Source organism: Ammospiza caudacuta, chromosome 1, assembly GCF_027887145.1.
Source record: "Ammospiza caudacuta isolate bAmmCau1 chromosome 1, bAmmCau1.pri, whole genome shotgun sequence".
Taxonomy (NCBI): domain Eukaryota; kingdom Metazoa; phylum Chordata; class Aves; order Passeriformes; family Passerellidae; genus Ammospiza; species Ammospiza caudacuta.
In genome coordinates, this window is record NC_080593.1 from 95,064,210 (window position 1) to 95,079,689 (window position 15,480).

The window sequence follows — 15,480 nt, forward strand, 5'->3', positions numbered from 1 at the left end:
CCACAAGAAATTGTGATGCCTGATTTTCTAGTTAGCATTCGTGAGGTAAAATGGCAGCCAGGAGTATCACCTCCTTCAGTGGCTTCTGACATTTCCTGGATGTCACAACAGAAATCACTTGTAAAACATCTGTTAACTGATCAACAGCCACAGGAAGTAAAACAGAAGGAATATAAAGGTGCCAATCTGATAGCTCCAGAGTCATTCACACATACCCTGCAGCAACCATCTTTGGCAAGGCCAGAGAGATCCACAACTCAGGATGCTTCTGTTCACTTCTGCCTCCTGAAGGCCACTCAGCTTTAAGCTCCTCCCAAGATATGGCACCAGCCCCCATCGTTAAAGCCTTGTTACAGAACAACTGCCTGGAGACCCCTCAGTACTGGAAAATCTGTATCCAACTTTCCTACTCCATCACAGCCCAAGCAGATACCAGATAAGGTGCTCAAAGTTTTAAAGACCTTTTCTACTCCTGCAAACCTTTCAGAACCGAAGTACCTTGGTAAAAGGGTGTCTCATCTCTTGGTAAATACCAGAGCAGTACCTTGAAAACACCGAGTTTCTTTCAGAACAGCTCTGAAGTATAGGCTGCTTTGTCTCCACCTAGTTTTCAGTACAGCTGCTACTGGGACCAAGAACATATCACCTTCTCTTCATAAGCCAATTAAAGTATTACTAAAATAAATGGTCTAATATTTCCTACTTAAGCTCTCATTACACAGATTGCAAAATGTTTCCTTAGCAGGCAGAGGAAATTAATTTTAAAAAATCTGAAAATCATAAATCTGACCTTTACATTTTGACTCTCATTACCCAGGAAGATTTTCTGAAACCTCACCAACAGCACACAAATTTTTTACTTCCCCCCCCCATCCCCAAAAAGCCCAATTTTGTTCTCCAGAATTCTGCAAATCTAAAAAGAACTAAAACCTGCCCAGGCATTCCCCCTAAAAACTTGAAAGCTTCCATCTACAGGAGTCATAATTGATTTGTACCAAGGATTAACCATTCCCCTGTCAATTAAGACACTATTTTGGTAATGCAAAGATTTATTTATCAATTTTCATGCATCAATTCAGACCAACTGATAAGAAAGATATTTACACAACAGTTGAAATACACAGTATTTGCGTTTCCTACAGGCAACTACATGCAGCCTGTAGTAAATTTTCCATGCAGTATTCAGATACTCCTCCCACTGCCACATAATTCCAGTTAAAAATACCAACATCTGTAATGTTCCCACAAGAGTTTCTGTACCTGAGGTTTAGTATATCCTTTCAAGAGGAAGTCTGCAATTAAAAGCCACATACAAAAGCCTATTTAAAGGTTGTCATTCCAGTTGCAAATGGCTTGCTTCCTTTGAAGGAAGATCTGATCTATTCTCCCTTAAACCAGACAATACTTGTGATGGCTCTTCTTCAGAAGGGCGGTCTGCCTCATCTCCACAGTTGTGCTCTTCATTTTCCTGTCTGGATTCCTCTAGAGCCAGACTCTCCAGTGTCTCAAGATTGTCAGGTGCTTGCCCAGTTAGCCTCTACAAAGAAACAAAAGACAGCAAATTTAATATTTTTCTACTTAATAACTATGAAATAGTGAAATAAGATTCTGCACATGAAATTAAGCCAGCTAATTACCTTCATTGGGAGGTTGTTGATATAATCAAAACATTCCTCAGTTACAAAAATCTTAGGATACAAGTTCAACTCAAATTACTACCTCTTAACTTGCAAACCACACTTGCTTGTTCAGTTTTTCTTAGGTTCTTCAGTAGGACAAGTTTCATCTCATGCAATCCAAAACACAGGAAACTGGTTCCCAAGTTAAGTATTTACTATAGTACCCTATAGGTTTAATTTTAGAAAACTTACTGTACAACCAATTTACTCAATTTTTAGTTAGAGATGATAAAGCTACATTAAGTTGAGACGAGCTTTAAGATCCAGAAGTATCTAGCACTTGATCAACCTAGAAGTTCCTCACCTAACCCAACCTAAGGAAGATAAACAGGACTGTGAAGAGGCTGGTTTTGAAGCTTCTGGTCGTTTGATGGATCCCTTAAGGCTCATTTAAGCCTCAGAAGGAATGACTTTACAATTAATAAGTGATCCTAACTTTTGAGAAACAGTAGAGAAGTTCCCAACTATATTAGTCCAGTTCCTCAAGTAATGTAATTTCTGCCAGCAAGTTTATCACTAACAAGCAGTACTCCCCAAAACCCCAAAAAATTCAAGTGTAGCAAAGCAGTCTTTCAAGGATGAGCTAAATAACTGCACTATCTGAAAAGTAACTTGATGAAATTTAATTCTTGATTACACAAGTTACTTGCAATAATATTGCATTTTGTTTCCACCTCTCAGTCTAGCCATCACAGACTCAAAGTATTTGCCAGGCACCCAGCTTCATATCCCAGCTTAATGAGAGCTTAATTCCTGCAAAAAACAACCTGAAAGCCACAACATCAAGGTTCCACACCTATCTATGTATTTATCACAGCTTCAGAGGCTCTTACAAACAATCCTCTCCCACTGAAGGAGCCATGGAATTAGTGACAACTACTCACCCCAAGGAACTCTCAGAGGGAGCTGTTAGGAAATTTGAGTTTATGAACCCTAGAGACTCTGTGTACAGCCCTTTTTGGGCAGTGAAACTGGCACTGTGCCTTGACCTCAAAGAGAATGCCTCTCACTGTTCTATTTTGTGACTCTGTTTCAAGTTCAGTTTCTCAAAGGACACAGCCAGTACCAACCTATTAAGCACATGAATTTAAGTAATCCCAAAAAAAGTGAAAAATCAACTCTTACTTCCCTTATCACAATCTCCAACATGCAAATCCTAATTCTATTGAGAATAGGTTGAATTCCTCCTTCAGAAAACATCCATCTTAGTATTCTCACTACTCCTAGGTTCTAAGATGGGAAAAATTCATCCCCTAGAAGGGGCTTTTTGACTCTGGAATTAGAGCTATCCTGCAGTAAACAGGTCAGAGAGCAATTTAAAATGAAAAATCATGTGAGCACATATAACAGAAGTCATGATTCATTATAAATACTTTGGCTGGTTTCTCACTGGTTTGTTCCACAACATTAACTGGAAATTACTTTGAGTACCTCAATCACACTGGTCATATAATGCACATGCTCAGCAAGGGACATCAGCTCTTCATTTTCTTCTTTTAGTTGGGCAATTTCACCATCCTTCTGCTCGATTTCCTTGTGCAACTGAGTTCAAATAACAAAATGTTAGAAGAGGAAGACAACAGCCAGGTAACCTTAGCAGTTAGGCATCTTTGAGTAGCTACCTTTTCATTTTCTTGAAGCACTTCATACAGAGCCTTCCTCCTCTCTTCAGCCACTTCTTTCCAATACCGAGATGAAGGATCTCCTGAATTTAAGAGGCTACATTAAGTCTGTGGTAAGACTGACTTTTTAAGAGCACCTTAAGACATCCAACTTGTATACAGGTATACAAGTGTTCTATGAGCAGTGATACTAAGCACTCACTCTGTATAGTGTTTTCAAACATTAGTTGCAGAACTACAACTAGTGACACAAGCTTACAGGGAACAGGGCCTACACTGCATTAATGGCTGCACAGTGCCTTCAGGAAGCTGCCTCAAGCATGGCAGCAGGCTCTGCAAGATGGCCACATCTGCAAATGCTGCTCTCAATGTGCACTTTGTGGGAGACAGAAGTGTTACTTCCAAGTCACCATCCACACTGTTCTGAGAAACTGCACAAACAAGACGCTGTGGCAGAACAGGCTTTCATTGCAACTTAATTATTAGTCACTGGAAAACTTATAGCCCAGCCAAAATAACAAACTACAAGACTCCTTAACACTGCTGCACACAATGCTTCTCAGTTTCTGGTTATCATGAACTCCTTCTTAAATACTAGACATCTATACGTTATTTAATATCGAGGATAAGTATCATCAACTCTTGCTAGACATCACAAAAAACCCACAAAGCCCTTATCTAAATGACAAAGGAAATATGTTTCAAGTAGCACTCCAACAGCAGCATAGCATTTAAAGTGCAAGAAAATATTTCAGGAATTACCACATACCTTTCATCATGAGATCTTCAGCTTGAATGACATCATTCTCATTCTCTTGCTCCTTGTCCACAGACACCTCAGCTTTAGAAGCCTTTGAGGCAAATTTGTTATTCCAGAGGTTCCTTCTGACTGAAGATTTCTTCTGCATAAAACATGGGCAGGTTTAAGTTTAGAGGAACATCTCAGCCTACACAAAAATACAAACTTCTAAGGCTGCATACTCATGGCTGCAAGTAAATCTCCAAGTCCTGCTTTCTTCAAATTATAGTTCTAGTTTAAACATCTTCCTTAATACCCAAAGAACTCAGAAATTGCTAGGTTTTAATAATGTTTATTACTAGAACAATAGTAAGCTTGTGTCACTCTAGTTAGCACATTATATTTTTTCAAATATATTCGTTTTCAGTTAACAGCTCAAAAGCACTTCACTACAACCAGAAATAATTCCGTATTCCCAAATTATCTTTTAGTTTATACCTCATTATGCCTGCCAACCAGGTTACCAGCTGCTGAAGGCTGGATCATTTTAAGAGTCGGTCTTCGGGCAGCACTGCATGTGCTGTCTGTGAGGTACTTCTGAAAAGACAGAAATGGGTCAGACAGCAGCCACTCTTCTTTACATCAACTGAAAATTAGGAATCCATCATGCTTCCATTAAGGTAACACAATTCATCTTTTCAAGACAAAAAAAATGACACTGCAGCCTATATTAAGGCTTTTGTAAGGAAGGGGATTTAATTATTTCTACCAGAGATAGATGTTAATCACATGAAGCTATAACTAATCCCTGTCTCTTAGGAAACATTACCTTTCATAAAAGAACTTCAGCAGAAATCTGATTAGATTTCAAGGCCAGTGACTTTGCTGCTCTCAAACTCAAAGTTTTGAGAGGTCCAGCTAGTCTCAGACCCTTGGGGACAGGGACAAAAGTGATAGCAGTTGCACGGTTAGGTGCAAAGGCACATCAGCCAGCAGCTGTTTTTGTAACCTGTGAACACACCAGCAAACAGTGTTCATTTAAGTAGACGTGTTACTTTGATTATCCATTAAAATGGATCAAAAGTTTCCTTGCTTCGATCCAGAGGCTATTGTTTTGTCTAACCAGTATGTTTATCACCCTTGCTATCATGCATAAATGCCTCTTTCCTGCATCAAAGCTTTCTGACTGGGTTGGTTACACTGCCACCATGGGATAGCAAACAATGGCAGACAACCAAGCGAGAGCAGGCAGGACACAATGCCACGCCAGCGTGAGAAAGTCACCGATTCACACCGTGCTTCACAGGACAAGAGCTCGCCTTTCCCACGGTAATTCCTGCCACCAATTATCCTACTGTTCCACTAAAGGACAAACATTAACTGCTGTGGGAACAGGAATCACCCCGTGGGGCAGACACTGCTTGCTGTTACTTAGGATTAGAGTCAGCTATACTCTGCCAAGAAATTATTGGCCAATACTCAAGTGAACCCACTGAAAGTGCAAAAAGCCACACCGAGCAATTCACACCCTAGAGACAATATGGGACAAGAGCGCCATAAATCAGACCTATTAATTAGCAATTTTCACTAATACCTGGAGCTTCCATTCCAGCCACTATGGGTCATCATACAAGAGCCACTGGTCTCTATTTTATAGACTTTTGTACCATTCTGATTAGGGCCTACATTAAAAGACTTACCAAGAAAAGTTACTAAAGTTTGTACCTAATCAGTTAACTTTTAAAAACCTAAATTGTTTAAGCATTCCTACCAATTTCAAGGCAACTATTATTCACAAAGGTGACTTTAGAAAGTGAATTGCCTGCTTGAATACCTCAGTTAAAATACGTCCAACACAAGGCAGACAGAACTCTTCAGACGTTCCCACCCATAAAGAACAGCCTACAAAACCTACCCAACAACCCTTAAGCATAAGCCAGACAGATTCAGTAAGCAAAGGCACATAGTCAGGACAAACAAACCAAACCAACCCTGAAAAACTAAACGGAGAGACAGTAAGCTCAGTGTCAAAGTAAAAAGGACTTGCTGAGCAATAGGAAAAAAAAGTAGTCATAAGCACATAGACCCAAGCAGGACAGCATGTTCCCAAGCCACAATATCTGCCAGGAGGTTACTCAAGCCAAATGGACATAAGCCAGGTGGAAGCACATTGCAACAGATCCCTTTATATTCCTTCAGTGGACAAAGAAGCTTGTGTCACAGAGAGGTACTAGCTTCAAGGCTTTAAAGCCTATACCTGCAAAGATCCTGAGGACTTCTCTGCGGTCAACTTCTGTTTCATTTTGGAATTCATGAGATCAACTGCAAGAGAAAACACTAAAATTAACACATCCCTCTACTCCTGAAGTTCGGGGAACACCAGTTGGAGACCATTATCATTCCGGATTATCGGCCTTCATGGCTGCCTTGAGCAGTCAGCCATGCACGGCGTGGTCGGCGGGCCCCTGCAGAGCCCCTTCCTGGGGGAGGCTGCACCGAGACACGAGCGGCGGGAACGCACAGCGCGGAGCGGCCTGCCCGCAGGGCTGGCGGGGTGTCCCGGGCACACCGGGAATGGCTGTGGGGAACGGGGCACTCACCTACACCATCCCCCAGTGCCGATCCCACCAGGAGCCCGCAAGGCTGGCGGGGCTGTCCCGGGCGCACACCCGGAGTGGCTGAGAGGGGAACGGGGCACTCACTCACACTATCCTCCTGCCCCGCTACCGCCCGGAGCTCGCAGTGCTGGCGGGGCTGTCCCGGGCGCACACCCGCAATGGGTGTGGGGAACGGGGCACTCACCCACACCATGCCCCGGTCCCGCTCCCGCCAGGCGCTCGCAGGGCCCCTCCCTCCCCGCGCGTCGCCGCGGCCAATAGGGAATAGCGGGGCAGGAGCCCGCCAATACCCAAACTCGGCCACGGAACCCTGCGGCCCCAACCCGCCGCCGGTGGCGGCGGCTCAGCCGAGACGGAGAGCGGCCCCTTCCCGCCCCTCCCCGTCCTTCCCGCCCCTCTCCCAATCCCAAGGCCCCGCTCACCGGCGGCCGCTCCCGCGCGGACCCCGCAACGCGCGCTCGCACACACAGCCACCTTCTCGCGCCCGGCGCGCGGCTATAAGGAGCGCGCCGTCGGTCACGTGAGGCCGGGGCACTCTCCGAGCCAATGGCGGGCCGCGCTCCCCCCGCCCCGCGCGCCGCTGCCGGCGCTGAGGGGGCGCGCGCCGCTCCGCGCTGTCCTGCGGGGTTTGGCTGCTTCTGGCTTTTGGGTTTGTTTTTTTGTTTTGTTTTACTGATAAAGGAGTTGTGCCAGATCAGATTTAATCACGTCTCCCCTTATTCTCATCGCTCCTGCCTAAACACGGTACAACCTGCTGAACCGGGGAAGGAAATTAGCAGTGTTAAGCCACAATAACTGCTACACAACACTAATTTTGCGCATGATATAGACAACAGCTTATATTAATTATGCCTCAGGCGTGCTGTTAAATTTGTTAGAAGCCACTTAACAGTTATATTATTGCAAATATTTGCAAATTTATCTTTTATTTATACTAATGGTATCTTCTACTGACTTGTGAATAAACAGTTCGTCGAGTTAGGGACACATTCCTTACAATCAAGGTCTCACAGAACAGCTATCAACATTTTTCCCAGGCAATATGATGGAGCTAATAGAAATTAGGATAATTACAGAGAGAAACATTTATTTATCCTGCCATTCTGTCGGTCTCCTGTTTGGAAATAAATTCTGTGGCACTTATGAGAATGTTTTAAGTAGAATGTCACGGTCCGATGAAAGCAAGAAAGGCAGAACATAGAAAAAGGATGTATTAAGAAATCTTTAAACAAGGATCAGGAAATAAAACTAATCTCTCTTGTTCAGTGTCTCATTGACCCATTGAAATTTTCATTGTCCACAATATCCTTTGGCAAGTACCTGTAGAGCTCAAATAATCTTTGGTCTAAAGAACACCATCTTTTTTTTTTTTTTTTCTTCTTTGAACCTGATTCTGATATTGTCACTTGATGTCCCCAGTCCTTGTACTGGAAGGGACAACAAACAACCTGCTCTCATCTGGGCCACTGTTACACTGACTGCTCTCCAGTTCTCTTTCCCAGGCATACTTGGCCATGCCAGACATGAAAGCTGTTCCATCTTCCTGCTCTTTTGTGAACTGGATGGCATTTGATTTGCCACTGCTGAACACTGGGCTGGCATTTCGGTGGAAAAATCTACCATAACTCTGAGATCTTATTCTTGAGTGATGGCCAGTTCAAAGTTTTTCATTCAACGTGTGAAATTAAGATATATTTTCTTATGCATATTCTTTGATGCTTATCTGCATTGAATTTCATTGCTGTGTTTGCCCATCACTCAATGCCATAATGTCCTTCTGCAGTTTTTCAGTCAGTTCCCTTCTTGTTATTTTGAATAATACATTGTCATAAGCAAGCTGTCACCTCAGTAAACTTTGTCTTCTATACATCAAATGAAAATAACACATGCAGAAATGTAATCTAAAGTAACATTGTTCTGTTACACTACTAAAAAAAAAAAAAAAGGTTAATGCTCTTAGGTTAGTTTAATTCTTGTTGATTCTGGAAGGAAATTTGAAATTTCCAGATTTCAAAACACCAGCAGGTATGCATAACTGGTTATATATGCACACAAATCCTACTACCTTGAATGTCCTTTCAGAAAAATCTTGATACTGGTAGTGCCTATATGAGCACAACATAAAAACATTCCTATTTTTACATTTTATGTTTTCTGGTACATAAATTTAAAAATCCAATAAAAACTATACTAAACATTTAAATTAGATGCATGCATCAATTTATATCATAAATCATACTTAAGAGGCACTGTGTGCATTTTGTGACTGTGATATATAAATTGGATGTCTTGTAAATACTATGTTTTCAAATGAAACTTTCTCAGACGTTACCTTCTCAAAATTCAGGTTTAATTCATTAAAAAAAAATTCAGGTGGATTTACAGTTCAGAAGTGGAATAACTGCTTTTGGAGATATTGTAATTGGAAGGGTCCAAGGTAATGGGAGATGGTTCTGATGTGACAGTCTTGTTTGTTTTTCCTTTTAATTTGTTCCTTGCTGGAGGCATACAGTCTAGAGGTTTATTACAAAGCTGCCACTCCTTCAATTTATCCAGCTGAAGAACGTGTCCTCTTACGAACCACCATGTCCCAGAGTTCAGTCTTTTCAGTTCAGAAAGGTTTGTAAAGAACGCCATCACCATCTCAGAAAGAACACTGAGAGTTTATTAGTAGAAGCTTATTCATAACCTTAATTATGGGAAACCAGTATAATGATATAAAAACCTCACCAAAACAAAACAAAACAAAACAAAAAACCAAAACAAAACAACAAAAAAAAAGCTTCCAGGTTATCTTACTGTAATAATTCCCCTTTTGTAGCCAAAGTTTCAAAGTTTTAATTTGAACAGGGATTAGGACATTTTTACATGCAAAAAATCTGTCAACCCAATGCTAGCAGAATACATTTTTCTTCAAACTGAGTACAATATAATGCATTTCAGCTTGTTTGTTTCATAAAAAAATAAAACCCTCTGTCATGAATACTTATGACTATTTGCACTTCAAGTGAGCCTAAGCAAACACGCCAAGGTTTCCCATAGAACTCAGCCAATTTCTTAGATTATTCACAGCAGCAGAGAATGTGTACTTTCTAGAGCTTTTGTATTCCATTGCTGTTGATAAATGTTATCAGTTTTTACAGCAAATGACAACTTGGAGGACTTCATGTGCCTGAGAACGTGGGAATAGTTGGGTCTCCAGCAGCTTGGGAGTCCTGTATTGCTGACATGCCAGTGTGTGGAAACTTCCTAAGCTTTGCAGAGGGACAGTCTGGACTTGGCCATCTGAATGAAGTGCTGGCAAGGACGAATTTGTACTTGACAGTCACACCGTGCCTTTTGTCAAGGCCCTTTCTGTTCTCTGCAGATAATGATCCAGCTCTGGGCTGCCTAAGGACTCTTTATTTCCCCCTGCCACATTAAGTACAGGTAAACCTCACTGTGATTTTTAAAAATTTTGTGTACTATGTTATTACATAAATATCATAAAAGAGCTTCTCTTTGTTCATGTTTACTGTAAAAAACAACTGTGTGTGTTTGGGATGCAGAGGAGCACCCTGGGAGAGGGCCAGGGGGTGTCTCACCGCAGTCCTGCCCTGGCCGCAGCCCTGCAAAGGGCTCGGGAAGGAAGCCCCGAGGCCGCCTTTGGAGTCCCCGACCCAGTTAAGACCCGTGGCTCTCGGGGTCCCTCGCTGATGTTCTCCCGACCCTCCTGTCCGATATTTATTCCAGGGATGAAAGGGCTCCCCGCAGTCCGCAAGGTGACAGTAGGTGGCAGCGTGGCATCGCGCTTCCCCTCCCTCCGCCTCTGGCTTTTCCGTTGTGCTTCGTGTGTTACCGACCAGAAATTTTGTCTTCTTTTCCCTGCGTTAATCGGCACGGAAGGCTGCATGCTAGTGAAACTTGTGGGTTATGTACACGGCACAATCCAGGTATAATTCATAAGGCCGACTGGGTTTTGGTAATGGCCACTGTTAATAATTAGATCTCTCCAGAGAGTACACAAATTTCATGCATCAGAACAAAAGATTGTCCTGTGAACCGTGATCCTGAGTGCCTCAGAGGTGAAAAGTTAAAAGAAAAATCTGCATCTCACCTGGTTATTTTGTTCCCTAGTTGTGTACTGCGTGAGCCACTAAGACATCCTTTAAGATACTGTGAGGTCCTAACCCACAGCTTCAAAAAAAATTTATAAAAGTGCTTTAAGATTTAAAAATTAAACATGCTCTATAAAAGCTACAAATTAATAATAAGCTAAAGCTGCTGATGACTGCAAGTATTTAGAATATTATTTACAGACTGAACAAATAAAACAAGTTTATTTGAATTCTACCCTTATTCTTGCAAGCATCTGCTGATTAAAACACAAAACCTACATTATTTAAAACCAGTGTCTCACATGCCCAAGAACTTATGTCTCATTTTGTGACCACAGCCCACTGAAACTAAGAGGTGGGACATAAGGAAGTGCCAAATGAAGGTTAATATTGTAGCAACAGGTGTGCAGTGGTGTGCTGGTTTTGGCAGGGGTAGAGTTAATTTTCTTCTGTCCACTGCTGTCCATCACAGAAGAAGTAGGCAGTGGTGGACAACCAAAGTCATTCTATGATTCTGTGATTCTAACTGGGTCCAGAACACAATATAAGGAATGTTGTACTCCAGAACACAATATAAGGAATGTACAGTAAACACTGACATTTCTCTGCACAAAAGCATTCCTCTTACGCCTTAGAAACTGTTTTCTTTGAATGTAGAAAGGAGTGAATCAGTATGTTATGAAGTATATGAAAGAGCTTTAATTACCACTTAATTTGTCTTGTTTGAATTTACAAAGAATTTGAATTTATTTTTGTCTGATGCATAAATATTTGGCACTGAATTAATCATAGTTCTGTTTTTGAAGCAAGTAGCTTCAGGGCTGATTCTGCTTCTAACATACAGTACAGTATGTGTGGAATATACAGAAGAAAGATAACAGAATCCATCTAATCTCTTCCTAAATATGTCTATAACATACATATCAATTTCTGACAATTTATTAAAAATTAATTATTAACATGAAATTATTAATTTTTAAGTAACTAATCATTAAGCTGGACATTAAGAGCAGAGGCATTAGAGTACAATCTTGCCCACATGCTTATGAGTAAACATGCTATTTTGAAAACAGGAATTAGACTCTGAAATTACAGAAATTTTAGGGAAAATAAACCCAAAACAACAAGGTGTGTCTATAAAGTTATCAATGGTTTCTAATTTACAGAAAAAGCACAAGTTATTATGCAAAGGAGTGCTTGGTTTCACTGAAAATAGTGAGGATATGATGGCATGGTGACTCGAAAATACCAAGTTTTCAGAGAAGCATAGCCAGCAACCAGATATTTTAAACTTTCAAAACTTTGGTCAAACAGATATTTTAAACTTTTGCTTCTCAAAATTCCATGACTCGCTTTCTCTCCCAAGGAATATATTTTTGAGACAAGTAGAGTACATGACTACCTTCACACGGGCCATTTCCATGCTGCTGGATTCTGTATTTCTGCAGGATGGCAGCCCTGATGCTGTGACCCCAGCCCTCAGAGGGGTCTGTGTGCACCTGGCTCCTCCAAGGGTACAGGACTGCAGCTTTGCGCTGGTGTACACAGTCCCCTCACTCTGTGGGAAAGCCTCAAGGACACCAGCTTTGTCTGTGCTGTGCTAACCAAGCAGAGGCTGACCCACTCTGCTGGCTGTTTTACTCAGCGTGGATTTATCATGCACAAAAACCACTATTTTTGCTGTGTTAATGGGATTTAAGCCTAAAAAAAGAGAACTATTACTGCATATAATGCCACAACCTACTTGTCAGGTTTGTTTTGTATAACATGCACATTCCTTTCTTCTCAGTGATAAGCCTTACATTGTTTTAAATTAGATTTGAGGAGACGCAGTCTGTCATTGGATCGAGTGTTATAATTGCAAAATACACACCCAGCTTCCAGGGCCACAAGCTTCTTTGATAAATGATGCAACATTGCATAACCAGTATGAAGCATAAAAATAATATGCAATTATGTAGTCAAGAGAATTATGGATCAATAGCATACATGTATTTATTTTGCTAAGTCTTAACTCTCCCTTCATTAAGAGAGGTTACTTTTTGATATATGTTTTAACTTACATGATGAGATTTTTCTACCCTATAAGCTTCTTCATGATGGAGAAACAGAAGCACAACTATATAAAAGTAGGACAAGACAGCCAGTACTCATGAATTTAATAGTGCAAAATTTCTGCATGTAAATGTATAATAAACATACCTGGGTTGGTTAATTGACTCATTTGTGTAAATGTTGTCAGGGTACCTTTACGAGACAATGAGCAAAAGGGGAAAAAAATCTCTGAGCTTGCTAAAGAAAGGAAGTTGTCTGTATAAGGAGGAGCACCAGTCTTTACAGAAGAACCTGGAGTGATTCCAGCTCCCCATCCCTTTCTGAAAGGATTTGAGCAGCCTGAGTTTGCAGAAGACAGGTGGTGGCTGCTTAACACGTAATAAATACTTTGTACTTGATCTCCCTTTTCCTTTACACACAGACACACACATCTATATATGTATATTTCATCTAAGTATATATATATTCCTCTCCTCATAGCTCTACTATAAAGCCCTCCAGAAGAAAAAGTGCTCTTACACCAGCACTACATTTGACAAATTTTTTTGGGTGCATTCCTCCGCCTGGGGCTGGGCAGCTGCCCGATCCCTCGTGACTGCATCCCCACACCCAAAAGGGCAGCTGGAGTCCCTGGGCTGGCAGAAAACGCCTTCCATTCCCCTCCGCAGGTGGGCAGGGCGCCAGTTCCCCCGCGGGCCCCTGTGCCGGGCAATCCCCTCGTCAGGCGCTGCCGAGCTCTCGCTGTGCTGGCACAAAGAGGGTCACAGGCCAAGCGTGAGTCATGCCTTAAAATAGCAGCGGGCGCAAGACTGCAGCACAAAATGTCGCACAGGGCAGCGTGGAAAACAAAACTGGACCGAACTGGCTGGAAGAGCTGTTATCTAAACACTGTTCTCCTGAAGGACAGCCTGATGTTGTTAAAAAACTCATGGCAGTCTGAAATAGCCACAGAAGTGTGGAGCTACTGTAATCCTCCTATTTACCTGCCTTGCTTTTTACACCAAATAAAGATATTTTCCATCGGCATTGCCTTGCCCATTAGGACTGAACAGCAATCTCTAAGTAGGTAAAAATTATGTTCTGCTCTGTTCTTGTTCAAACAACAGAAGAATGTTCTGGGCAATGCCCATGTCAGGGAACGCAAGAGGACTCTTCGCAGCGGAGGGTCGGGATAACACTCAGGGAAGATAACGAGGTCCAAAGGCTGAACACAGCTCCTGCCTACAAGACAGGCAGGAGAGACAGGTCCGAGGGAAAGTATGTAAAGGCAATGCTAAAAGAAAATAACTTATTTGAGGGTCAGGAGAGAACAAGGGGTATCGGCGGGGACAATTAAGAGACCGGGGGACCAAACACTGAAATGTGGAATTACTGAAGAGTGCCATTGGCATGCTGCATGGGCTTTGAAACACGATCAAGTGAGAGAGACGGTGCCCGCACTTGTCTTCTGCCTGTAATCTCTGTAACATCGCCGCTGTTCCGTGGAGTCACAGGCGCCAGCTTCCAGGGAAAGGCGGGAGCGCGGCGCTCACCCAGCCGGGCAGCCCGGGCCGTGCTGAGGCACACACCAGCCCCTCAGCACCCCTCGGCTCCCGGCACTGCGAACCTGCGCTGCCTCGGGAGCAGCCCCGCGCCGGGGCACGTCGGACAGCGAGGAGGTTTCCCTGGTACGCAGCGATGGCCCAGCAAACGACCGGGCCCGGTGCTGGGAATGGCGATTCCTCCTACTCGCCCTGGGCCTTCCCACAGGGAGAGCGCCCAACAGCAGGCTGTGTCCTCGCTTGGCGTCCATTGCTTCCATGCCATTCCTCCTTCCTTCCAGAGAACGGGAAGGGAAGGGATTAGCCTGTTCTTGTAGTGCAGAAATAAAACCGCTTACTTCTCTCCAAGGATTAGGTTTGTGTCTCTGGAACAGCAATTACTTATTTATCAAACTTAGCCAGCCTCCTCGGGAAGCGCTGCGGCCGCCACGGAGGAACGCGGACTGTCACACTGGCTGCTGTGGCGAGATCAGCGGTGCAGACACGCCCTTCGCCATGTCAGCTTTGAATACATGTTGGACTTTAATTGTTGTTTTATTTACAGTTTTACTTTGCATACGTGGGACCGGCTGAATACAAACCGCGACGGACCAAATTACACAAAATATGCCACTGCAAGCCTTGTTTAGCTATCACATCACCACGCTTAAGGCCGGTGATGTTATAGGCAAACAAGTACTTAAGTTTAACTATTCCCGCAAGGTGACGGAATTTGGAGATCAGGCGTTGTTCGGGTGGGACGGAGGGGAGCTGCCCCAGGCACATACCACCACGGGCGGGCGGAGGGGGGGGGTGGGGCATGGCTCTTCCCTCCCCTTCGCCTCGCACCCTGCCCGTCGTCATTCTCCCCACCCCCCCCCACCCCCCTCGAGAACGGCGTTGAGCAGCCCCATCCGGGTCCATGTCCGGCGGGCACCATGCGGGGCGAGCGGGCAGTTACACGAGGCGTGACCGCGGGGGGTGGAGGGGGAGAAAGTGCAGGGCAGTGCGGATTCCTGGCGCGGTGAGAGCTCGGAGGCGCTCCAAGCCGCTATTGTACTTTGCTTCCTGCCATTCCCGACAAGGCGTGTCCACAGTGGTTACCGAGGTTGAGCTTTACTGCCTCAGTCACAACAGTGCCTCGCCCCCC

The 15,480-nt window shown here is 43.4% G+C and overlaps 1 protein-coding gene across 3 annotated transcripts; it reads right to left on the reverse strand.

The window, feature by feature from the left end:
- Positions 1-1,031: 1,031 nt before the first annotated feature.
- Positions 1,032-7,138, reverse strand: GMNN (geminin DNA replication inhibitor). 3 transcript variants are annotated; one of them, XM_058815556.1, is made up of 7 exons: positions 7,081-7,138; positions 6,298-6,362; positions 4,539-4,637; positions 4,071-4,203; positions 3,302-3,384; positions 3,111-3,221; positions 1,032-1,537 (listed from the first exon to the last, which is right to left on the reverse strand). In XM_058815556.1, the coding sequence occupies exons 2-7, from the start codon at positions 6,352-6,354 to the stop codon at positions 1,334-1,336; spliced, it is 687 nt and encodes a 228-aa protein (XP_058671539.1). In that variant the 5' UTR covers positions 6,355-6,362; positions 7,081-7,138; the 3' UTR covers positions 1,032-1,333. The 3 variants fall into 3 exon arrangements, with proteins under 3 accessions (XP_058671539.1, XP_058671547.1, XP_058671532.1); XM_058815564.1 differs by lacking the exon at positions 7,081-7,138 and adding an exon at positions 6,843-6,863; XM_058815549.1 differs by lacking the exon at positions 7,081-7,138 and adding an exon at positions 6,747-6,823.
- Positions 7,139-15,480: the final 8,342 nt, after the last annotated feature.